This window comes from Saimiri boliviensis, chromosome 1, assembly GCF_048565385.1.
Source record: "Saimiri boliviensis isolate mSaiBol1 chromosome 1, mSaiBol1.pri, whole genome shotgun sequence".
Taxonomy (NCBI): domain Eukaryota; kingdom Metazoa; phylum Chordata; class Mammalia; order Primates; family Cebidae; genus Saimiri; species Saimiri boliviensis.
Genome location: NC_133449.1, coordinates 68,252,513 through 68,278,368, shown reverse-complemented (window position 1 = coordinate 68,278,368; position 25,856 = coordinate 68,252,513). Strand labels below are relative to the sequence as shown.

Genomic DNA, 25,856 nt, shown 5'->3' with positions numbered 1-25,856 from the left:
TCTAGACCAATGCTTTTCAAACTGTGCAGGCACATATATGGGGAATGCAGATTCTGGGAGTAGGTCTGGAGTAGGGAGGGGCCTGAGAGTCTGCTTTTTTTTTTTTTTTTTTTTTTTTCTGAGACAGGATCTCATTCTGTTGCCCAGATTGGAGTGCAGTGGGCTGATCTTGGCTCACTGCAACCTCCACCTCCCAGGCTCAAGTGATTCTCCTGCCTCAGCTTCCTGAGTAGCTGGAATTACAGGTGTGCACCACTACTGCCCAGCTAATTTTTGTATTTTTAATAGATATGAGGTTTCACTATGTGGGCCAGGCTGGTCTTGAACTTCTGACCTCAAATGATCCACATGCCTCAGCCTCCCAAAGTGCTGGAATTACCAGGCATGAGCCACTGTGCCCAGCCAGATTCTGCTTTTTTTTTTTTTTTTTTTTTTTTTTTTTTTTGAGACAGAGTTTCGCTCTTGTTACCCAGGCTGGAGTGCAATGGCGCGATCTCGGCTCACCGCAACCTCCGCCTCCTGGGTTCGGGCAATTCTCCTGCCTCAGCCTCCCGAGTAGCTGGGACTACAGGCACGTGCCACCATGCCCTGCTAATTTTTTGTATTTTTAGTAGAGACGGTGTTTCACCATGTTGATCAGGATGGTCTCGATCTTTTGACCTCGTGATCCACCCGCCTCGGCCTCCCAAAGTGCTGGGATTACAGGCTTGAGCCACCGCACCCGGCCTCAGATTCTGCATTTTTAACAAGCTCCCAGGAATGCCTGTACCCTGGTTCTAGGATAACTCCTTGAGTATCAAGGATCTAACTAAATTCTGAGAAAAGGAGCCTTAACCAGGTGGTTCATGCCTATAGTCTCAGCAACTTGGGAGGCTGAGGCAGGAGGATTGCTTGAGCCCAGGAGTTCAAGGCTGCAGGGGGCTATGATTGCACCACTACACTCCAGCCTGGGCAATGGAGGGAGACCCTGACTCAAAAAAAAAAAAAAAGAAAAGAAAAGAAAAGAAAAGGAGCCTTGTCCATATGACTTAGATATGGGAACAGGAGTTGGTAGGCTGCCATTAGAGGGCTGTTTATATATCATGAGAACTCCACAAGAGTCCTAGAGTACAATGAAGACATTTCTTGCATTCTGAACAACTAAAAAAAATGTGTGATGGATTCCACATGCAAGATGGCCACAGTCAGCAAGGAGAGACGTCGCTAAGGGGCTTGCCTGAAACGAGGGGATTCTAACATTTTCAGAGAACCTTTTGGAAAGAACAAGTCTACTTCAGTAAATGAAGGAGAATAAAGCAAATGCAAGCCCTTCAGTAACTTCAGCAAACCTGGACCACACAAAACCATGTTGGTACTGGGATAAGAAAGACTTGGCTCATATACCCTCATAACTTGAAGGACTTGATCCAACCACTGAGGCCCAGTACTGCAGAGAGGGCACTCGGTTCACCTTTGATGTGGGCACGTGTTTGGGGCTACACTATGATACCCTGGCAACTGGAATAATTTATTTTCATCGCTTCCATACGTTTCATTCCTTCAAGCAATTCCCAAGATATGTGACAGGAGCCTGTTGCCTCTTTCTGGCTGGGCAAGTAGAAGAAACACCAAAAAAATGTAAAGGTATCATCAAAACAGCTTGTAGTTGATTAAATGATGTACAGTTTGGCCAGTTTGGAGATGACCCAAAGGAAGAAGTAATGGTTCTGGAGAGAATCTTACTGTAGACCATCAAGTTTGATTTACAGGTAGAACATCCATACCAGTTCCTATTCAAATATGCAGAGCAACTCAAAGGTGATAAAAACAAAATTCAAAAGTTGGTTCAAATGGCATAGACATTTGTAAATGACAGTCTCTGTACCACCTTGTCACTGCAGTGGGAACCACAGATCATAGCAGTAGCAGTGATGTATCTTGCAGGAAGTTTGTGCAAATTCGAAATACAAGAATGGACCTCCAAACCCATGTATAGGAGATGGTGGGAACAGTTTGTTCAAGGTGTCCCAGTCGACGTTTTGGAATACATATGCCACCAAATCCTGGATCTTTACTCACAAGGAAAACAACAGATGCCTCATCACATCCCCCATCAGTGCAACAGCCCCCATCTCCTCAGCCTACACCACAAATGCCGCAAGTACAACAATCACAACCGTCTCAAAGCTCCGAACCATCCAGCCCCAGTAGAAGGACCCCCAGCAACTGGCCCAGTAGCAGCAGCCAGCCCAGCAGCCCAAGAAACCCTCTCTGTAGCCCGGTTCTCCCCGACAGGTTAAGCGAGCCGTGGTTGTTTCTCCCAAAGAAGAGATCAAAGCAGAACCAACACCACTTAAAATTCCCAAGATTGAGACCACTCACCCACCGTTGCCTCCAGCCCACCCACCTCCAGACTGAAAGCCTCCCCTCCCTGCTGCCTTAGGTGAGGCTGAGCCACCGGGCCCTGTGGATGCCACTAACCTCCCCAAAGTCCAGATTCCTCCTCCGGCCCACCCGACTCCTGGACACCAGCCACCACCGCCGCCACACCGGCCCCCGCCCCCACCCTCCTCCAGCTACGTGTCCACCACCAGCTCCTACATGTCTGAAGAGGGCTACCAGAGCCTGCAGTCCATGATGAAGGCCGAGGGGTCCTCCTACGGTGCCCTGCCCCCTGCTAATGGCTTGCCCACACACCTGCCCTACCACCCCGACATGTACCCGCCGAACCCACCCCTGCCGCCTGTGCCTTCTCCCCTGGCCTCCTTCCCCCCACCTGCCAACCCACCCCCTGCTCCTGGCTACCCTCCACCCCCACCTACCTATAACCCCCACTGCTCACTCCCACCCCGACGCCTGACCCCTACCCACACAGTCCCCCCTTACCCTCCTCCAAGCTTGGGCCTGCCACCAGCCAGCTACCCACCTCCTGCTGTGCCCCCTGGAGGACAGCCCCCTGTGCCCTCGCCCATTCCTCCATCTGGCATGCCTCCAGTTGGGGGGCTGGGGCAGGCAGCCTGGATGAGATAATGTGAGGCTTCCCCCCACCGGCTTTTTTTTTTAACAGGTTTTTCTAATTGGCTTGCAGAGTAGTTGAAGTGGGGAAGCAGCAGGGTACCTTGTATAATGTGTGACCGTTGGAGTATGGGAGGAATGGACCAGGCCCCTGGGATAAAATCGGGGTGGTCCTCATCTGGAGGATGGGGACAGCCAGCTTTCAGAGTAGCTTCATCAGTGCCCTTGCAGTCTGACTGTGTACACTCGGTTCAGCTCACGTCTGAGAGCCCTGCACTGGGTTACTTTATACTAGTGAAGATGTTAACCAGCCATATTGGCTCAATAAATAGCTTTGATAAGGAGTTAATTTCCTTCTAGAAATCAGTGCCTACTTTTCCGGGAAACTCAATTTTAAGTAGTCCAATTCCATCTGAAGCCAAGCTGTTGTCATTTTCATTCAATGGCGTTCTCTCCCATGACACCCAGAAGGGTCAGAAGAACCAAATGTTTCATTTATAGATGTTTGCATCCTTTGTATTAAAATTGTTTTGAAGGGGTTAAAAAAATGTGTGATGGTTCAAGTCTTCTTGATGAAAGAGGGGGAGCTGAAAACTCAGGACAAAGTTGAATGTATAAGGCTGCAGCTTAAAACATCATTAATCCTAGAATGCTGGCACTGAAAATCGCCATTGGGAAATGAAAAGATTCTAATGCTGGTTGGGCTGCTGGCCTGTCGTTACACATATACATACACGCACATAAACATACACATATGCATACACAGAGAGGAGGCTGGTATGCTATAGGCTGGATTATCTCTTTTCTCAAAGAGGAAGCTTCTTCTGATCTGCTGTTACGTTCAGTTCAAAATCTGTGTCCAGCTTGAGTCCAAGTAATGGTAACTTTACCCTAACAAAACAATAGGATTCATTTCTGTCATGTGTATCTCCAGACAGAAGAGCAGGTAGGAAAATATTTTACTAGTATGATAAAGTTGACTTTTTTTTTAACAGTTTCTCTAATTACTAACCCACCCCTTATATCTTAGGCTAATCAGTACCTGACCTTTTGATAAAGTTGGGTGACATTTCCTCATGGCTTAGCTTCATGCATGCTGCAAGTTATCCTGATTAATGATTTTAATGCCATTTCCTTCATCACAATAATTTTTCCTCTGCTTTTATCACAGAAGAACTTCTGCTTGGGTGACTGAACTCTGATCTTGACCTAGAGTCATGGCCATGGTAAGTTGTGAAATGCCTCACCCTATCTGGTACCAGCTGCCAACAGGTACAGAATGTGGACTCACAACTGTTAGCTTAAACAAAGCCTTGTTTATTCAACAGAGGGGAAGGAAGAGGACATGAAAAGACAGGTCTATTTCTTTTTTTTTTTTTTTTTGAGATGGAGTTTCACTCTTGTTACCCAGGCTGGAGTGCAATGGCGTGATCTCGGCTCACCACAACCTCCGCCTCCTGGGTTCAGGCAATTCTCCTGCCTCAGCCTCCTGAGTAGCTGGGATTACAGGCACGTGCCACCATGCCCAGCTAATTTTTTGTATTTTTAGTAGAGACGGGGTTTCACCATGTTGACCAGGATGGTCTCGATCTCTTGACCTCGTGATCCACCCGCCTTGGCCTCCCAAAGTGCTGGGATTACAGGCTTGAGCCACCGCGCCCGGCTAAGGCAGGTCTATTTCTAAACATCATTTAAATTTCTTTAAGGGGTGGTAAGCAACTTGACCTTGAAAATTGATTCGAAGAGAGAATTCTTTGACTCCTTTTAACATCCTAAGAATATAGAAACGAGTTGTAGTTTTCTGTCTGCAGAAGCACTACATGTTTATTTTAGAACAATTAAAAAGGAAAAACTAAAAATTCTGCAGGTTCTACCACCAGAACAGGACTGCTATCAGCATTCTGAAGTAGCCACATCATTTCAGGCTCATCAAGAAGGGTGCTTCCTAGCAATATGGGCATGTCAATCGCCCCCTGCTTTAGACAGTAATCAAACTCCTCGGGCCTTGGTTACCTGATGTTTGGAACAAGCACGGAACTGAATCCCTTTGAGAGTTCTGTAAAGTTCAGCTCTGAGGTAGAAGCTGAGCCTTTTCGCTGAAAACATGGCTCTGTCTAAGGCTGGCCATCTGCTCTCCTTCTGTCTCTCACCCAAATACGGTTTCTGAATAGACAAGTAATTCAAAGTAATTCTGATCTGTGGTCTTCTGGAAGAAGCAATAATAGAAGTAGAAATCTGATACCTAGATAGGAAATGGAGAGCCTGCCACCTTGAGATGCCTTCCTTTAGGAAGAAGGATGTGTAAAGTATCCTGAACAAATAGTAATATACTCTTAAATTTTTTTTGCATTAGGTATTCCAGAATTTCTTCATGATCTCTGACAGTCAAAGGCATGTTCATGTGTGCCCAGATCTCTCATGCTTTAGTTTAAAATCAATTTCTTGCTGACTGATTCTCCCTGGCATGTTCATGTGTGCCCAAATCTCTCATGCTTTAGTTTAAAATCAATTTCTTGCTGACTGATTCTCCCTGGCCATGGATAATTTTTTAAATACTTATTTATTTATTTATTTTTATTTTTTATAGAGATGAGGGTCTCGCTGTGTTGCCCAAGCTGGTCTTGAACTCCTGGCCTCAAGCGATCCTCCTACCTTGGCCTCCCAAAGTGCTGGGATTATAGGCATGAGCCACTGTGCCTAGCCAACGTGGAGAATATTTATTCAGAAATGCTTATCGTGTCCCTACTTTGTGCCACTTGTGGCCCTAGGACTCAGAATTAATGAGATGCTCTTCCTGTCTTCAGCAGGCTCACAGCTTTCTTGCAAATGAAGACTAATCATGGAGCCCTTTGTGTGCTTTCCACTCTAGAAAAATTACCTCCGTTGCTCTCATCTTTCCTCCTTAAACCTGTTTTTCTATCATGACTATTATTTATTAGACAGATAAAGGACATTTTAAAAAGAAAACCACACTACACAACTGCAAGATGAGAAATACCAACTATTTGCCATTATTTTATTTTAGACCTTACTTGTAGGTATAATGATTTTTAAAGAACAGTAATAAGAGCATAAATAATAACTTCGTAGTCTTCCTTTTCCCCCACTTAGTATAGGAATATAGGAAACAAGTTATGTATTCTCTCCGATCTTATGCTTTATCTCTTCTCTATGCAAATGAGATAATATAATGTTTATATTACATTTCACATCATTAAAATTATTTACTCTAAATAGTGGTTGTAAGTGTTTTAATTTTCTTCTTAATTTTTTTAAAAAAATTCCAAATTCTCTAAAATATGTTTTTAAAGCATTGTATTCAAGATTTTAAAACATGTTTTGTGGAGGTATAATTTGCACATAGTGAAATGCAAATCCTTTAAGGTTTTTGGTAGATACGTTTTGACAAATGTATATCCCCGCATAGCCTATTCCCCTATAGAGACAGGACATTTTATCACTCCCAGAAGCTCCTCTATGCCCCTTCCAGATCAACCCCCCAGCCCTCCACTCCACACAAGAAATGCAACTGCTGTTCTGAGTGTTACAGGTTAGTTTTGTCTCTTCTAGAACATCCTATGAATGGAATCATAGAGTGCATAGAGTAGGTACACTTTTGTGTCTGACTCTTTCTCTGGGCATCATATTTTTTTGCAATTCATCCATGTTGCTGCATCAATAGTTTGTTCCTCCATTCCTCTGTATCGCTCATTAGTATTCCATCGTATTCCAATCTTCCTGGCATCTATCTTCTTCATTAATAATGTAATAACAATATTTAATCGATTGTGATATGGCATCTACCTATCCATTTTTGTAATTCTTTCCTATATCCTATCTGTTTCCTTTGTTACCACAATGGGTCCTCTTGGAACAGAATTCCCTGTCTTCCCAGAATGGATAATGGTATATTATACCCTGAAATTTAATCAATTAGGACATTTATCATGCTAACAGGGAACACATTTCTTGATCTTTTTCCTGGAGAAAGAGTGACTAAGAATGCTAACTGATAAACAGAACCAGCCTTGCCAATACCTCTATTGATTCACCTTGTTATATATTAATTCTAATCCCATAGTAGTGTCCCTCAGCAATGCAGTTTGCTTAAGAGTTGAATGTAGTGTTTGAGTGCCATCCAAAAATTTTTCAATATGGGAGTTCCAAAAGAACCTTGTGAAACATTCATCTCAGAAAGCTGTCTCATGCTGAGGCCAAAGGCCATGTTGGAATTCTGACAGCAAATCACCAATTTGCATACTACTACTGATACATGATAGAAGAAAAGAAGTAAAGTGCCTCTATTAGTTTCTTAAGGCTGCCGAAACAAATTATTAGGTTGGTGCAAAAATAATTGCACCAACCTAATACCACAAACTGGGTGGCTTAGAATAATAGAAATTTATTGCCTCACAGTTCTGGAGGCCAGAAATCCAAAGCAAGATGTCAGCCGGGCTGCGCTCCCTTTGACACCTGTGCAGAAGCCTTCTGGGCCTCTTCGTAGCTTCTGGGGGTTTGCTGGCAATCCTAGCTATTCCTCGGCTTGCTGCTGCATAACTTCCATCTCTGCCCTTGTCTTATGATGCTTCACATATCCACATCATCTTATAAGGACACCAGTCATATTGGAAGAGGGGCCTACCCTACTCTAATATCACCTCATCTTAACTGATGGCATCAGCAGTGGCCCTATTTCCAGATAAGGTCACATTCTGAGATGCTGGAGGTTAGGACTCCAACATGTCTTTTTTGGGGAGAGATACAATTCAACCAATAACAGTGCCCAAAATAGTTGCTGTCATAAATTTCGACCTTCCTCTGTCAGACGTATAGAGGATGTGACCAAGTGCCAATGCCTACCGTATCCAGGACATGAAAGCCTGGTCTTCCGGCAGAGAAGGTCCATACCCTGGGTATCTGAGGACTTAGGTGGGCTTGACGTGGGCCACTATGGATCTGAGAGGTCTAGGCCAGGGTGGTCTAGTGCAGGAAGCTCAAATCTGCCTTGCCAGAGAACTGCACTAAGGGTTTAAAAATCCTCTAGTCCTTTAGATGGCCCATATTATGTTCTTGGATCCAGTTAGATTATCAGAAAACTTTAGCTCTATTCTACACCATTTTTGGTACCTTGTACAAATGCTCCATCCTAAATTCTGCTTTGGCATTACCCCATAGACTTATGTGGAGGGATAATACAAGAAATAGGCAAAATAATCTCATTATTTTATTTATCATGGAGGTACAGCTGAAGTCCTCTTTGATGATGATGATGATGATGATGATGATGATAGCATCAAGTCTGAGTTTTTGTTTTAGTGTTTACTTTTTCTGGGTTTTGTACTAAGTGCTTTCCTGTATTATCCTGTTTCTGTGAGTTATCATTATTCCCAATATACAAGTGAGAAAAATGAAACATCCCCAGGCCACAGCCAGAAAAAGGTAAACACAAGAATCAACCCCAGGTCTACCCTACTCCAGTGCCTATGCTCCTTCCCACGAAGCTTCTCAGTAGACCAGGTGCCAGCTAATCCCTCCTTCCTCAGCCTCTGGACAGTGCACGATCCTGGATTTCCTATGAGCTCAAGGACTGTCCCTTCTCAGCCATCCTTTCTGGGCTGTCCTCTCTTGGACCTGTGCTGTTGGAGAGACCCAGGCTTATCCCAAGTCCCTGTTCCCTATTTTCACTTTCTTTCTAGGTCATCTCATCAAGTACCAACTAAATGCTGATGCATCCTCACTTTATTATGTTGGGCATGACCTCTGGACTTATATTGTGTAACCAATTGTCCTTTTGACAATTATACTTGGATATTCAATGGACATCCCAAACTTAATATTTCCAACATAGAACTTCATTTTTTTTTTTTTTTGAGACGGAGTTTCGCTCTTGTACCCAGGCTGGAGTGCAATGGCGAGATCTCGGCTCACCGCAACCTCCGCCTCCTGGGTTCAGGCAATTCTCCTGCCCCAGCCTCCTGAGTAGCTGGTATTACAGGCACGTGCCACCATGCCCAGCTAATTTTTTGTATTTTTAGTAGAGATGGGGTTTCACCATGTTGACCAGGATGGTCTTGATCTCTTGACCTCGTGATCCACCCGCCTCGGCCTCCCAGAGTGCTAGGATTACAGGCGTGAGCCACTGCACCCAGCCCTCAACATAGAACTTCTAAACCCCACCCCACACTGCCACCCTAAATCTGGTAGTCTTCCTCCAGTTTTCCCCATCTGGATAAATGATACCCAGCTGCTCAGGAAAATATTTAGAGTTTTACTTGATTCTTTTCTTTCCTCACCTCCCACGTCAGTCCATCAGCAAGTTCTGTCGCCTTTGCTCCAAAACATGTGCTGAGCTGTCTGTTCTTCTGTTTATTTCCGTCTTAACTATTACACCCTCATCTAGCTCATATCCCACCCCCAGATCTTGGCCCAGGCTCTCAAATGGTCTCTGCATCTCCCTGCAGCAGTCTGGGGATCTCTTAAACAGATAAATCAGATCACGTGTCCCCATCCACTTGCTTAAAACCTGTCAGTGGCTTTCTACCGTACTTAGAATGAAATGCAAACTTCTTATCTGGCTTGGAAGGGCTGCCTTGCCCAGCCCACCTCTGATTTCCTTATATTTATTTTTAATTGATTTATTTAAATTTTTAGATTATGGAAAACTTTAAACATGCACAAAAGTACACAGAATACTATAAGGAACCCCTTTGTGTTCCTATCAATAATTATTAACTCATGGTCACTCTTGTTTTTTGTTTTTTGTTTTTTGAGACAGGGTCTCACTCTGTTGCCCAGATTGGAGCACAGTGATGCGATCTCGGCTCACTGCAACCTCTACCTCCCGGGCTCTGGAGATCCTCCCACCTCAGCTTCCTGAGCAGCTGAGACTACAGGCCTATGCCACCATGTATGGCTAATTTTTTTGTATGTTTTTGTAGAGATGAGGTTTCACCATGTTTGCCCAGGCTGTTCTCAAACTCCTGGCTCAAGAGATCTGCCTGCCTCAGCCTCTCAAAGGGCTGGGATTACCGGATTGAGCCACTGTATCCTGCCTCAGCCTCTCAAAGGGCTGGGATTACTGGGGTGAGCCACCGCATCCGGCCTGTTTCTTCTTTATTTCTACTTACCTTCCCCCTTTTTTTCCACTTGTGTGATTTTGAAGCAAACCCAAGATATCTTATCATTTCATCTGTAAACTATTTCAATAGATTAAATTCTTTTCAAAATGAAATACCACCATAATGCCAATTTATATCTAAAAATGTTAAAACCAAGTCCTTAGTGTCACCAAATATCAAGTCAGTGTTCAAATTTCCATTGTCTCATAAATGTCTCTTTTTTTAACTGTTTGATTTATGATCCTAATTATGACACTACAGGTTCACATTATGATCATTGATGTTCCTTTCCGATGTCTTTTAAACAGTAGTTCCCTTCTATCTCTCCCTTTAAATTCCCTTTGCAATTTATTTGTGGAAGAAACTAGATCACTGGCTACGTGCATCGTCTCAGTCTGAATTTTGCTGACTGCAACCCTTTAGTGTGGTTTCACATTCTCCTTTCTCCTCTGTTTACTGTAAATTTGTTTTTGGCTCTAGAAGCTTGACTAGATTCAGGTTTGATATTTTTCCCTTTTGTGGGGAACAGGATTCCACAGAGATGTCATTCATCTCCCCCTCTGCTCCTTGCCCACCAGCTTGAGCCACACTGGCCTCCATCCTGCTCTCCCTACAAGCTACTTCTAGCCTCAGGGCCTTTGCAGAAGCCATTTCCTCTGCCCTAACCCTTGCCTCCATCTTTGCATGGACAGCTGCTTCCTCTCATTCAGCTCTTAGCCTCAATGTCACTCCTCAGAACGGGCCCTCCAGGACCTCTCTATCTGCTTCACAGCGCTACTCACCCCCAGGCACTTTATGGAATGTGAATTGTAGGCTTGTTTACTGTCTGCCTCCCATGAGCTGGAGCATCAGCTCTCAGGGAGCAAGAGCTTCATTTTTTGTGGTCACTGCTATATCCCTAGCACCTGGAATACTGTCTAGGCTATGGTCAGCACTCAGCAAATGTTTGCAGAATGATATGCCTCTGTGTTGATAAGAGGCTGCCTCTCAGTAACCTTACCCTCTGTGTGCTCAGGCAACTAAAGGAGGTACTGTCAAAGCTGCTTCAGGATTCAATGCCACGGAAGATGCCCAGACCCTGAGGAAGGCCATGAAAGGGCTCGGTAAGTGTCCTGCGGGAAGTGAATCCTCCTGCATGCACTGCACAACAAAGGGTCATACAAGAGGGCGCCATGTCTCCTGGCCATTATGTGGGCCTTCCTTTAATAAAACACAAGGGAGGCCAGTCACAGTGGCTCACGGCTATAATCTCAGCACTCTGGAGGCTGAGGCAGGCGGATAACTTGAGGCCAAGAGTTTGAGGCAAGCTCGGCCAACATAGCAAGACCCCGTCTCAACTAAAAATAAAGAAATTAGCCGAGCATAGTGGCACATACCTGTAATCCCAGCTACTTGGGAGGCTGAGACAGGAGAATCACTTGAACCTGGGAGGTGAAGGTTGCAGTGAGCTGAGATATTGCCATGGTGCTCCAGCCTGGGTGACAGAGCGAGATTCCACCTCAAAGAAAGAAAGAAGGAAAGAAGGGAAGAAGGAGGGAAAGAAGGAAGAGATGGAGGGAGGGAAAGAAAGCACATGGGACAAGTTGAGATTGAGATAAGCTGGGACAAATTGGAGGGGGCAGGCATTAGTTCTTCACTTTAATAATGATAAATCTAATATACTCATGGATTTCCCCAATTGTTTAAACCTGCTTTGAATTACAAAATCATGAATCTGCATATTAAATTTTAGAAACGTATTTGTTTTCCAATTAGTGCTGGTATGTCTATGGTGCCATAAGATTTACAAAGCACTTTCACAAACATTACCCCATTGGATATATGCAGCAACCTGTGATTTAGGGAAAGGAGCGATCCCTGTTGTTATTTTAGCCCATTTTACAGATGTGAAGCTGCAACCCAAAAAGGCCAAGTAACTCTTACCAAGTGGCATAGTGAGTGGAACTGAGCCATGGCTCACACTCGGCAGTTCCCCATCTCAAGCTTAGGCCAATCCGTGCTAATTCCACATTCTTGCCTTGAGTCCCTCTGCTTGTTGCCGTGGTGATAGACACAGCTGTGACAGCACTGACATGCAATGTGTGGAATTTAATGTGAGAAGGCTGGTGAAGCAGCCTTGTTGTCTGGGGTAAATACCAAGGTTTTTGGTGTCACGGACAAGGGGATTGCGGTCGCAGACACACACACACACACACACACACACACACACACACAGTGAGTTTGGAGCAGGAATTTAATAGACAAAAGAAAAGAACAGGTCTCCATCACAGAGAGGGGCCCCAGCCGGTTGCCAAGTGGTAGTAAAAATGTTAGGGTTTTCATAAATGGGCTGTTGAGGAGGGAGCTCACGAGGAGTGGATTCTTATCCTCCTAGAGCCCGATGGTTTAGTTGGGACCAGGTGTGCTATCTGTATAGATCGGAGGTTTTTGGTTTTTTTTATTATCTCTTATCCCATTCCCTGACTACAGAGGCTGACTCTTAGTGTGTGTTTCTTTGTCTTGCTTATCTGGGAGGGAGAGTTTCTGTGTCTGTTCCCATACATCTTCTCGCAGCTGCAGACATCCCCCCAAGTCTGCTTTTAGCTTCTCTATCTTAGTGCACCTAGAGGAAAAGGAATGTGCTTATTAAGACCTACTGTTTTGCTGGGGCCATTGTATAAGTGTGAAGCTTGGTGATTACTCAGGAGACTTCATCATCTCCTTGTGTGCTCGAGCTGTCTTCTCTGTGTTTTACAGCCTGAACTTTTAGGCTGCTTGTTGTTAGAAGAGAAGTGATTTTTTGAACTGCATGAGGTTAGAAAGGGAGCTAGTTTTGAGCTGCTTTTTGTTAAAAGGAAAGTTTTCTGCCAGGGACTTTAAACTTAGGTAGCCAGTTTACCCTGTCTACCTAAATAATTTCTTTCTGCCTCCTATAACATATTTCCCCCGTCAGGAATAGAACCCCTAACTGCTGGGAGGGGAAACTGTGATGATTTCTTCTGGCTACTTCCTGCTGGAGAGTAGCACTTTGTGGGAACAGCAGCCAGGGCTCCTCCTGGGGTTGATTGAAGGGTCCCTGGTAGGAGGGTGGTTTCATTTTCAGCTCCATTTGCAGCACCATCTGAAGCTTGATGGTTTTTAGGTGAGAAGAGATAAACTTTCCAAGGAAAATATATGGCTTAGAATATAGAGTCCAAATATGAATATTAAGACTACTGTTATTATTAGTGGGAGCACTATAGGCCGTACCCATGACAACAAAGTTTGTTTGATACCTGTGAGCCATGTAGATGGGTTGTGCTGTTGTAAGTGGGTGTATGGGCTTGGCTTTGTTTAGCTTCCTTTTCTTACTTTCTCCCCCAAAAAAGGAAACCTTGGGGTTATAGGTTACCTGGCAGGATTTGTAGGATAATTGCCCAGAACTAGAACGTGTTCCCAGATTTTTATATTACCCATGCCTCTCTGTTTTCCCTGAGCTGCAGCCACAGGTGGCTGGTTGGTTGACAGGAATAAGCAGGGTTAGTTTAAAATGTAGGCAAGAACTTTAAAACAACTAATGAAGTTAATAACATAGAAGTTAATAACGGAGGTATGGCAAAGTTTCAAAACTTAATTTCTCTTTCCCCAGTCCTCATTTTTGTTAAAAACAATCTGTGATAGGCCTGAGCTGTTTGCAAAGCAGACTTCAGTCCTATACTTGGTCTAATTATTTACATAAAGTACAGCAAGAATAATCATCCTTACATAGGCCCTTTAGATTAGCTTTGATGGAAACTTGTTCCATGAGGAATTTTAGATAGGACTTTTTAAAGCTAAGCCCAACCATTTGTTTGTACCTTTAAATTCCTGTGAGTTGGGATTTCTTTCCTTCTTGAGGTTCCAGAAGCATGGGGTTCCTAGGCCTGTTAGAAAGTGACATTCTTTACTCACCGCAGGTCAGGAACCCTGTATGGAGACTGTGTAGAGAGGTATAAGGCCAGTTTTCCCCAGGGGCTTGTATTGGCTCAGCAAGTTAAGCTTGATTCCTTAAAGGGAAACACAGCCTTCCAGTCAAAGCCTTGGTAAAACAACCAGTTTTTCCAATTGCGTTTTGTTGCAAAAGAAAATGGATTCTTGGCCAGGCACGGTGGCTCAGGCCTGTAATCCCAGCACTTTGGGAGGCCGAGGCAAGTGGATCACAAGGTCAAGAGAGCAAGACCATCCTGGCCAACATGGTGAAACCCTATCTCTACTAAAAATACAAAAATTAGCTGAGTATGGTAGTGCGCGCCTGTAATCTTAGCTACTTGGGAGGCTGAGGCAAGAGAATCACTTGAACCTGGGAGACAGAGGTTGCATTGAGTCAAGATTGCACCACTGCACTGCAGCCTGGGCAAGAGTTAGACTCCATCTCAAAAAAAAGAAAAAGAAAAAGAAAAAGAAATGGATTATTGCTGCACTGATGCAAACAACTATATTGTTGTAATTTAAGAATACTTATGGCTGGGCACGGTGGCTCAAGCCTGTAATACCAGCACTTTGGGAGGCTGAGGCGGGTGGATCACAAGGTTGAGAGATCGAGACCAACCTGGTCAACATGGTGAAACCCCGTCTCTACTAAAAATACAAAAAATTAGCTGGGCATGGTGGCGCGTGCCTGTAATCCCAGCTACTCAGGAGGCTGAGGCAGGAGAATTGCCTGAGCCCAGGAGGCGGAGGTTGCGGTGAGCCGAGATTGCGCCATTGCACTCCAGCCTGGGTAACAAGAGCGAAACTCCATCTCAAAAAAAAAAAAAAAAAAAAAAAAAAAAAAAAAAAAAAAAAAAAAAAAATACTTAGTTTCCAAATTCCAGAGGAATTAGGCAGAGAGAAATAAACATGCTCCAAACTTTGCCTATAGGAGTACAGTTTGCTTAGTTGTCAAAGGCTGTAGCTAGCTTAAGACAAGTTTTTTAATTCTGAAAGACAAAATAAGGATTAGCAGTGTTCTAAGCATAAATGAAGAATATTGTTTTAGTTTTCTATTAGTTCAGTTCATTCCGTTAACTTTTGTTTCGTTTGATATTCATAACCATTTTAGGATTTTATGAGTTCTGTACATTTTTTGGTTGTGACAAACCTGTTTGCAGAGAACTAAAGTCCCACGGCTTGATTATAAACCATCTTTTCTTTTGAAGAGAATTAAAACAAAACAACAATTGTCTGTAAATGACAAAATGCCCAGTTTGGACACAGTCAGAAACACAATTGACAAAGAAACTTAGTTATTTTTGTGGTTTGCAAAAACCCAACGTAACAACCTTAATTGTGATTAATAGTACATATTCAGACACTAGAACTGCAGGCCTCCCATACACTTTTCGAGCATTAATATTATTTGCTAAAATATAACCTGAAGAGCATTAGACATCATTTTGGCAGTTTTATGTACCTCAACATGTTAAATCATTCTGTTTACCTCTCTTCTGGATGTTTCAGGGACCCTCTGCAGCACCCAAAGGCCAGGGGTTAGGAAAGACAAACTTGAGGCAGGTTTGACTTTGGGAAGCCTGTTAAGTATATTTAACATGTAAAAGACTTGATATTCTGAAATAGAATTTTAGATTACCATAAGTGTTTTGTTTTTGCCAAAAGGATGAGCCAGAAAATTGAAATTAAAATTTGAAAAAGCAAAAACCAATCATTAGCCTTTCCTATTACGTGAAAATTTAAGAGGGAAGTTAAATTTACCCTTGCATTAGTTTGCTATTAATGTTAACCTTATTTTTAATGAAACTTTATAGACAATCCTATTTGATTCTAACCAGTTTGATCATGAAGTGAGATTTTCACATGCCTGTGATAACCCTTGACAAGTTTTGCTAAAGAGTATATTAGCATTTTAAGAAAACCTTGCTGTGCTTTTATTTCAGTGATTAATTTACAGAAAAAATATACCCTTTTGAATTTAGTTAATATGTTCACAGAGTTTTCTTCTCAAGATTAATTTTTACAATTTTTTTACAATGTGCTTAAACCTTCTACTTTATTTAAAACAATTATTTATTCCTAAGCAAAATATACATTTCCATGCCTTCTTATAATCTTTAAATAAGAAAACCTTTTACTGTTTTTACACACTTTGCATGCAATTCCATGGTCATTAGTTTCAATCTCATGTTATAATGGTAACTTTTAGTAATTTTTAACTTGAATGTAAAAGTATTAGGTTGTTTTAATTATGTGCTAGATGCAGATAAAGTTTGACTCCTTTCAGCATAGTTAGGGGCATGGTGACCTTCATATGTTCCCAGGTCCTACCAGTTGTGAAGCAGGCAAGCTGACAGTTTGTAAAGGCTAAGGAAGCAGTTTACAACGGTAAAGCATTTAGCAAACCTGGTATTTGACCTGCATAATTTAGACCACATTTTTACACCTTGAAGACGTTTGTATTTTACCAATAATTCCTAAGACTCTTTTTATTTTTAAAGATTAAAGTAATGTGAACTGAAAATTACCACAGCTATTACTTTTCCAGTAAAAATATTTAAGTGCTTATTTTTCTTAGGCCAATTAATTAGAGCTCCTTTAAAAAAAAAAAAGACATTACATATATAAAACACATATATAACCACACAGACAAACAGAAGAAGATCCTGTAGCTATAAAATTTTGCATTTGCCAATGTCCCAATTGGATTATTGACCTCCGAGTGAGGCCCTTTAAGAATATAGCTAGGAATGCAGTTTCCAGGGCCTAATAAGCAAGCATAGTCAGAAGACAAAGACAGATTTTGAGAGGGACTTATTCACCTTTGATTCTAGGGATCCCATGAGGAAAACAGAGATTTTTCCTAAAATGAGATTTGTGGCGCCTTTCCTGTTTTCCCAAGGCGTCGCAGGCCACCGGAAGTCATCTAGAGTCTTTCATGCAGACACCAAGAGTGGCAAGACACAGTAAAAGAAGCAACTCAGTCAATTGAGAAAAAAACCTTTTCCAGGAAAAGAAGATTTATGAAGAGAAAAACATAAAGACCTTTTAAATATACTCATAGTTGGGATATCCCCTTTGAATTAAGCTGACCACTCTTTAAGAAAATCCTTTTTCATTAATTAAAACTTTACAGAGAACGCAAACAGTGATTCTTATTATTTCTTTTACCAGTTTGCTCCACTTACCTGTTCACAGTCACATTCAGGTTCTCCAGTTTTCTTTCAAAGAAGGTGGCTGGGCTCAGGCAAGGGCAGGTCTTCAACGGGCGGCAGATCCTTTTAGTAGCAAAGCTTGGTATTTGAGGAGGCAATCGTTAGCAAGAGACTTTCCTTAGAGGACAACAGTCCTGTTACATGGTGCAGGGTTAAACAGTTAAGTTCTTTCCCATGGTTAACCCAGTGGCCTCTGGCACGAGCAAAGCCTCCACTGTAACTGCTTGGAGGCAGGCTGACCATCCCTTGGCCACCAAGTTAAGTTCCTTGCCTGAGTAACTCACTGGCTGTTGAGCTGGACCTCAAGCCTTAGTTAAAACTTACAGGGCCATTTCCTTCCTTTTTGATACATCAAGACTAAATTCTTTCCCCATGGCAAGACTGAGGGCTGGTGTTTTAAGCAAGGCTTGTTTTAGCTGGTTAGAGGCTTTTTGAGCTTTAGGTTCCTGAAAAAGGGGGGTGAGTTTTAACTGCTTGAGTTTCTTTTATGAGGTGGTGTAAAGGGTGAGCCATTTCCCTGCGCCCGGGTACTCACAGTTTACAAAATCCAGTAATGCCCAACAGTTTTCCTAACTATTAAAGGAAATTCGCTTAATCCTTTCCTCACCTGGTGCTCTGATCCCTTTTGATAAGACCAGAACTAGTTACTGTACTAAAGTCTGACAGAGCTGAGCTTTAGATTGTGAGACTCTATACTCCCTTTTAGCCTTAGCTGAAATTGAGGACAGTCTTAGCACCTTCCTGAGCTTCCTTGATTGGGGCACAGAGGAAAGTGTCATTTACACACTGCAAGACCCTGACCTGAGGATGGGAGAACTTAGAGAGGTCCTTTGGCAGTGCTTGTCCAAACTAGTGAGAGCTGTTTGGAAATCCCTGAGGCAGCACCATCCATGTTAACTGCATGGTCTGGCCAGAGGGACCCTTACAGGTGACCAGGTATTGAGAGATTGGATGTAACCTTGCAGAAAAAGGCATCCTTTAACTCTAGGACTGTAAATCATTTAGTTCCCTCAGGTATTTGAGTCATCAAGGTGTAGGCATTAGGGCCCACTGGATGAATCAGGAACTACGGCCCATTAACGAGGAGTCCTGAACTGGTCTCCATTCCCCACTGGCTTTTCACACTCCTAGTATTGGGGTTGCAAGGACTGTTACAGTGTCTGAGGAGGCCCTGTGGTTTTAGATTACTAATAATAGCTTCTAGCCCTTTTCTGGCCTCTGGTTTTAGAGGATGTTGTCTCTGATTAGGAAAAGAAGTGGGATTTTTAAGGTGGATCTGAACTGGCCTAGCAGTTTTAGCTTGACCTATTCTTCCTCGAGTTGCCCACACTTCTGGATTAATAATGGCTTTCACTAAGGGAAGACAAAGAGTCTGTCCTGGGGCCATGAGGGTGCTGCTCCTATGAAGGCTGAAATGTCTCTACCTAATAAAGGAGTGGGACTTTTAGGCTCTAATTAAGAAGGAAAGTATAAATAATAAGTCCCCCCAACTATAGCTAAGGGGTTAACAGAAATACTATGTTAGAGTCTTCCCTAAGACACCCACCATGGTTGTACTATGGGAAGAGGGGAGGCCTGGATTGGAGAGGAGAACAGAGAGACTGGCTCCAGCATCCAGGAGGAAGTGCAACCCCTCCCATCAATTTCCAGAATCACTCAGTGCTCCTGAGCAGTGATGGCAGTCTGAGCCACTGGAGCCAGGGGTTTGAGCCCCGGGAGCTGTCAGTCCTTCTGGACCATCTGTGAGACCAGTTCTCGACCCAGCGACCTCCATCTCCAGGGGCAATTTAATATCCAGTGGTCTCCACCACAGACTGGATAGGGTCAAGGTGGCTTTTTCTGGTTGCCTGGGCAATTCTTCTTAAAGTGACCTGGCTTGCCACACCAGGAGCGATTAGTGGATGCTTCCCGAGGATCCTGCACTCTGCAAGCCTGCAAAGCAGCCACTAGAGCCTTAGTTTTTCTCTTGTGCTTTCTCTTACTCCCAGCAGTTTGGGAGGCCGCGGCGGGCAGATCACAAGGTCAAGAGTTCAAGACCATCCTGGCCAACGTGGTGAAACCCCATCTCTACAAAAATTCAAAACTTAGCTAGGCGTGGTGGCTGATACCTGTAATCCCAGCTACTCGGTGCTACTGCACTCCAGCAGTGAGCCAAGATGGCGCCACTGCACTCCAGCCTGGCCACAGACCCAGACTCCGTCTCAAAAAAAAAAAAAAAATTAAAGCTATTTTGAGAATTTCAGCTTGGCTTGACTGGGGGGAAGAGTGATCCCTTTCACAGAAACAGGAAGAGGGATCCCTTTCACAGAAACGGGGTAGACAAAAGGTAATGAACCCTCTGTGTCTCCCACCCCTGCCATATCACCCCAGCTGAGAGTGCCAAGGGAGAAATGGATTGTTACATGGATTGTCCTCTCGTTTTCAAAAATAGGAACATGGCTGGACATAGTGGCTCATGCCTGTAACCTCAGCATTTTGGGAGGCTCAGACAGGTGGATCACCTGAGGTCAGGAGTTTGAGACCAGCATGGCCAACATGGTGAAACACTGTCTCCACTAAAAAAAAAAAAAAAAAAAATTAGCCAGGCATGGTGGTGGGTGCCTGTAATCCCAGCTACTAGGGAGGCTGAGGCAGGAGAATTGCTTGAACCTGGGAGGTAGAGGTTGCAGTGAGCCAAGACCCGGCCACTGCACTCCAACCTGGGCAACAGAGCAAAACTTCATCTCAAAAAAAAAAAAAAAAGAAGTAGGTCCTCAATGTAAACTTCAAGTCCTATCGCTTCCTCTCCACACCTCACCTCTTTCTGCATCTCTAATCTTGCCAAGGATAACTAAGATGAGGCTGTATTTTTTCATTTCTCCCTGAAATATTTTCAATAGATTTACTTCTGAAACCCATGTCAGCCTCCATACAGCATAAACAACAAGGAAAAAATTCACTAAACATTATGAACATCCAGCTGTTATAAAGACAAGGGACCAATTTGAAAAATCAAAATAAAGTCTCCTTGTAAAAGCTGCTGCAAGAAACAGGCAAGCAAAACAGGACATTTTTTGTAATTTATAGTTTAAAGTTTTGGTAAGACGTTGTATCATGGTAATTTGTCAGCAGTTCTAAAAGGGAACCATTTGAGTTCAGGAAAGATAGCTTAGAAGTGGAAAACATAGTTCCACATTTTAAAACACAGTGAATGCAGCAACAGCCAATTTAAATTCTGCAAAATGCCAAATTGGTGAATTAAAAGACAAGTCTGAATTGTTTCAAAACTCGGAGGAGATGATAAAGAGATAAAAACAAAGAAAAGGGAAGAACATGAAAGAGAGATACAGGAGATCCAAAAGACATGAAAAACATTTTAGAGAAGATGGCCAGGCATGGTGGCTCACACCTGTAAACCTAGCACTTTGGGAGGCCAAAGCAGACAGATCATTTGAGATCAGGAGTTCAAGACCAGCTTTGCCAACATGGTGACACCCTGTCTCTACTAAAATACAAAAATCAGCTGGGTGTGGTGGCACATGCCCTGTAATGCCTGCTACGTAGGAGGCTGAGGCAGGAGAATTACTTGAACCCAGGAGGCAGAGGTTGCAGTCAGCTGAGATTGTGCCATTGCACTCCAGCCTGGGTGACAGAGCAAGATTTCCTCTCAAAAAAAAAAAAAAAAAAAAAAAAAATTCTAGAGGAGAGGAGGAAGAATTCCTCCAGCCAATGTTTATTAAATGTTTAGTGAGTGCTAGGCACTTAAATATATTGTTTAACCCTTGCAGCAGCCTCTCGAGGGAAAGCACTGTCATCATTCACATTTGCAGATAAGGAAACTAATGTTTAGAAAAGTTAACCATTTTGTTCAGTGGTAAACAGCTAATTAAAGGAGAGGCTATTTGTCTCAAATCTAGCATCTGTTTCCCAAAAAGTAGACAAATCCTCTGAATAAGGACGTCTTAGGAAGCCCTGTGTGTGTGGTTAATTCCAGTGTCCTCAGAGGAACCCGCTTTCTCATCCCTCTCTCAAATCACACTCACCTGCTGTCTCCGTTCTGCCCCCAGGCACTGATGAAGACGCCATTATTAGCGTCCTTGCCTACCGCAACACCGCCCAGCGCCAGGAGATCAGGACCGCCTACAAGAGCACCATTGGCAGGGTAGGCCGCAGTCTCTCCTGCTCTGTGTGGCTGACTTGGCAGCAACAGGAAGCAGGGCCTCTTCCCGATCTAGGTTCCTGAAGTGGCCCTGTGTTTTAAAAGATTGCTCCTTTGTCTTGTTTAATGTTCTTGAGGCCAGGTGTGGTGGTTGAACCTGTCATACCAGCACTTTGAGAGGCTGAGGCAGGAGGATCACTTGAGGCCAGGAGTTTGAAACCAGCCTGGCCAACATGGTGAAACCCCATCTCTACTTAAAAATGCAAAAATTAGGCCAGGCGCGGTGGCTCAAGCCTGTAATCCCAGCACTTTGGGAGGCCGAGGCGGGTGGATCACGAGGTCAAGAGATCGAGACCACCCTGGTCAACATGGTGAAACCCCGTCTCTACTAAAAACACAAAAAATTAGCTGGGCATGGTGGTGCATGCCTATAATCCCGGCTACTCAGGAGGCTGAGGCAGGAGAATTGCCTGAACCCAGGAGGCGGAGGTTGGGGTGAGCCGAGATCACGCCATTGCACTCCAGCCTGTCTAACAAGAGCGAAACTCCGTCTCAAAAAAAAAAAAAAAAAAAAAAAAAATTAGCCGGGCATGGTGGTAGGCACCTGTAATCCCAACTACTTCAGAGGCTGAGGCAGAAGAATGCTTGAACCCGGGAGGTGAAAGTTGCAGTGAGCCAAGATCACACCACTGCACTCCAGCCTGGGCAACAGAGCTAGACTCTACCTGAAAAACAACGACGATAAAAATGGAATAGCAACTCAGCTCCTTCCTAGTCAATTGATCTTAAACACGTTCTTAAACTCTCTGACCCATTCCAGGAGCAAATGTGAACAAACGTCTTTAGAATTTGGTTCATTTTCCAAATTATATTTGGAAATTGTATCTTAGGAATTGAGATTTAAGAAATAATCATGAATGATCACAAAGATACAACTAAATGCCTTATGTATGTAACAGTAGAAAAATAGAAACAGGTGACTAATTAAAGATATTAGGCTGGGCACAGTGGCTTACGCCTGTAATCCCAACAATTTGGGAGGCTGAGGTGGGTGGATTACCCGAGGTCAGGAGTTTGAGACCAGCTGACCAACATGGTGAAACCCTGTCTCTACTAAAAATACAAAAAAATTAGCCAGGCATGTTGGCAGGTGCCTGTAATCCCAGCTACTTGAGATGCTGAGGCAGGAAAATCGCTTGAACTCAGGAGGCGAAGGCTGCAGTGAGTTAAGATTGTACAACTGCACTCCAGCCTGGGCAACAGAGCAAGACTCCATCCCCCCAAAAAAAAAAAACAAAAAAAAAATCATGTTGTACCTATATATAGAAATCTCCATAGCTGTTAAAAAGGATGTCAGTGAATATTGACTTGGAAATATATTCAAGACATATTTTTAAGTTGGCAAATACATTTACATCGATGTCTACAAACAACCTCAAGGCTCCTTTACCTCTTAAATTTTTGGGGACTTTTGGTTTTTTGAGTTGTATCTTTTGATATTTACCCTATTAGAAATTAAGACTGAGGGCATTTAAAAATAGATATTTGTTAACTTAGTAAAAATAACAATGTGTATTATATGTTGCTATAAACAACATTTTAATGAAAAACAGCTATATATTCCAAAACAAAAAAAGTTTAGTGAGAAGATTGTCACTGTTTTACATTTAGCAAACTTCTTTAATGTCTGGCTTAATGGAAGAGAGATGGTTTCTCATATCTGTTTCTACATTCAATTTGTTATGATATGATATATGAAGAAAATCTGGTCTTGTACAGATTTGTACTTGAAAATGGAGGGAGCATTTTAACAGATAGTTATTGATGTGCAGATAATGTCCAATAGCCTTAGAAAAACTCCACTGTATTCTTGTGAAAGAATGACAGTGAAAAGGCAGATAACATCTTAGTGTTATTCTGAGGATAGATTTGACTTGCAGGCTCCTTGAAAGGGTCTTGGAGACCCCAGACATCCCTGGACCACACCTGGAGAGTGGCTGGTTTAATTTGCCATAGCAGTTATGTGGAGCTACTTTCTTGCATTGCAGGACTTGATAGATGACCTGAAGTCAGAACTGAGTGGCAACTTCGAGCAGGTGATTGTGGGGATGATGACGCCCACGGTGCTGTATGACGTGCAAGAGCTGCGAAGGGCCATGAAGGTTTGTGCTCTTCCTCTCATGCTGTTGGTACTGTTAGTGCAAACACTGATATGCTTCTTAAGAAACTATCACCCAATAGCAAAGACATGGAAGCAACCTAAATGCCCATCAATGGTAGACTGGATAAAGAAAGTGTGGTACATATACACCATGGAAAACTAGGTAGCTGTAAAAAGGAACAAGATCATGTTCTTTGGAGGAACGTGGATGGAGCTGGAGGCCATTATCCTTAGCAAACCAACTCAGGAACACAAAACCAAATACCAAATGTTCTCACTTACAAGTGAGAGCTAAATGATGAAAACACACGGACACATAGACGGGAACGACACACCCTGGGGCCTGTTGGAGGGTGGGGGGGTCGGAGGAGGGAGAGGATCAGGAAAAATAATTAATGGAGACTAGGCTTAATACTGGGTAATGAAATAATCAGTATAACAAACCCCAATGACACGAGTGTATCTATATAACAAATGTGCACATGTACCCTGAACTTAAAATAAAAGTCAAATTTAAGAAAAAAAGACAAAAACGGTGACCAAGACCTTCTGAGAGTGGCAGATAAAGTATAGGAGATTTTCTTTCATTTGTGACAACTTGAAAACATTACATTACATTATACCAATTATAATTTAAAAGTTGTTTTCCCAAAAGTTAGGAGGTCATTTGCTCCTTCCTGTGGCTTGATGAGGAGCGATTATAGTTGTTGCTTGAGTCCAGCTCTAGAGACTTCCTTGTCATGTTAACTACTTTTGAAGTATGTAACTTTATGACTGACACCCCAGGGGCCCCCAGGTCTACTATAAGCTTAGAACTGGCAAAAGCGTTCTTGCCTTCCCTAGATTACCTACCCGCTGTGCTCTAGCATGGGTCTGCCGAATTTTAATGACCAAGTATGTGATGCAAATACAAATGGTCCCCAACTTAGGGTGGTTCTGCTTAAAATTTTTCAATGTATTGAGATGTAACCTCATCATAAGTTGAGGAGTACAATTACCCTCCTCAACCATGTCAACAAATAGCTTCTTGGAAGGTTCTGGGAAAGCAAAAACATAACAAAGTCTTTGCCAGAAAAATCTGTTCTTCAGAGGAAGAGAGCAGAAGAGGTCAAGGAAAAATTCAGCCCCCAGAGGGCAGAAACTGTACCTAACGTGGCATAGTAACCAACACATAGTAAACAGCCTAGCAATGTTTGTGATTACTCAGAATTACTATGACAAACATGTTGGGTTTGGGGCGGGACAATTAAAAGTGAACAAATCCTGTTGCTAGAACACAGTAGATTGCTTTTATTCTCTGCAGATTCATGGCGGTATTTCTTCTGTGTCTGGGCCTCAGCTTTGTAAACTGGCTCATACAGTTCTCTCGTCTGGTTTCTTGTTTAGGGAGCCGGTACTGATGAGGGCTGCCTAATTGAGATCCTGGCCTCTCGGACCCCCGAGGAGATCCGGCGCATAAGCCAAACCTACCAGCAGCGTATGTGACATCCGCAGTGGCCCTGGCTGAGGTTTCGCTGTGATTAGAGAAGGAGGGTAGCAGTGGGTGGTTGTCTGCTGTTTAGACTTTTCACAGAACGCTGAGCATGAGGGATCCTTGGTACCAAGCTCTGCTTCAAGGGAGATCCCTGTTTAGGCAAATGGCAGTCTGTTGGCTTCTTAAGATTTCTCAGGTAAAGATGACACTCTTATTTCACCTACCCAGTGCAGTATTTTATTACCCTAAAAGTTGGAAAGTTGTTCCTTATCATCAGACAAAGAATCTAAGGGATTTGTTCAAAAGTGGTGGCACCACCAGATCTCAGCATTCCAAGGAATGGTCTGGAGGGGCTGTCTGGCCCAAATTCTTCCCTCCAGACCTGACTGTATGTCCTCCAGTCAAATCAGAATGACAGCCATTCACTCCCCCTTAGAAACCTCCAGCGGGTGATACATATGAAGTGCCTGTTAAAAATCCCTGACTTTTGGAGGTTGCGGTGAGCTGAGATCGCGCCATTGCACTCCAGCCTGGGCAACAAGAGCGAAACTTCCTCTTAAAATAATTTTTTTTAAAAAGCCTGACTTTTTGCCCTAAGAATATAACTAAAAATGAACAGAGATTTAGATCTCATAGTGTTTATTCAGTATTGTCTATGTTAGCTAAAAATGTTCCACGGCAGCAGATTGACTAAAAAAAAAAATATGATACACTTACACAATTAACTGTTATCTAGTTATTAACATTTATATTAAAGAATATTGGCCAGGCATGGTGGCTCACACCTGTAATCCCAGCACTTTGGGAGGCTGAGGCAGGCAGATTGCCT

General features: G+C 43.2%; 1 protein-coding gene and 1 pseudogene across 2 annotated transcripts in view; both read left to right on the top strand.

The window, feature by feature from the left end:
* ANXA4 (annexin A4) overlaps positions 1 to 25,856 on the top strand; it is an 84,436-nt gene that overhangs the window by 38,874 nt on the left and 19,706 nt on the right. For both annotated transcript variants that reach the window (XM_039476571.2, XM_074398692.1), the window contains exons 2-6: positions 4,166 to 4,220; positions 11,128 to 11,215; positions 21,301 to 21,395; positions 23,441 to 23,554; positions 24,940 to 25,030. In XM_039476571.2, coding sequence (XP_039332505.1) covers positions 4,212 to 4,220; positions 11,128 to 11,215; positions 21,301 to 21,395; positions 23,441 to 23,554; positions 24,940 to 25,030 — 397 coding nt within the window. In that variant the 5' untranslated portion in view covers positions 4,166 to 4,211. The remainder of the gene's footprint in view (positions 1 to 4,165; positions 4,221 to 11,127; positions 11,216 to 21,300; positions 21,396 to 23,440; positions 23,555 to 24,939; positions 25,031 to 25,856) is intronic.
* On the top strand, positions 454 to 3,009 carry LOC101051870 (cyclin-K pseudogene; annotated as a pseudogene).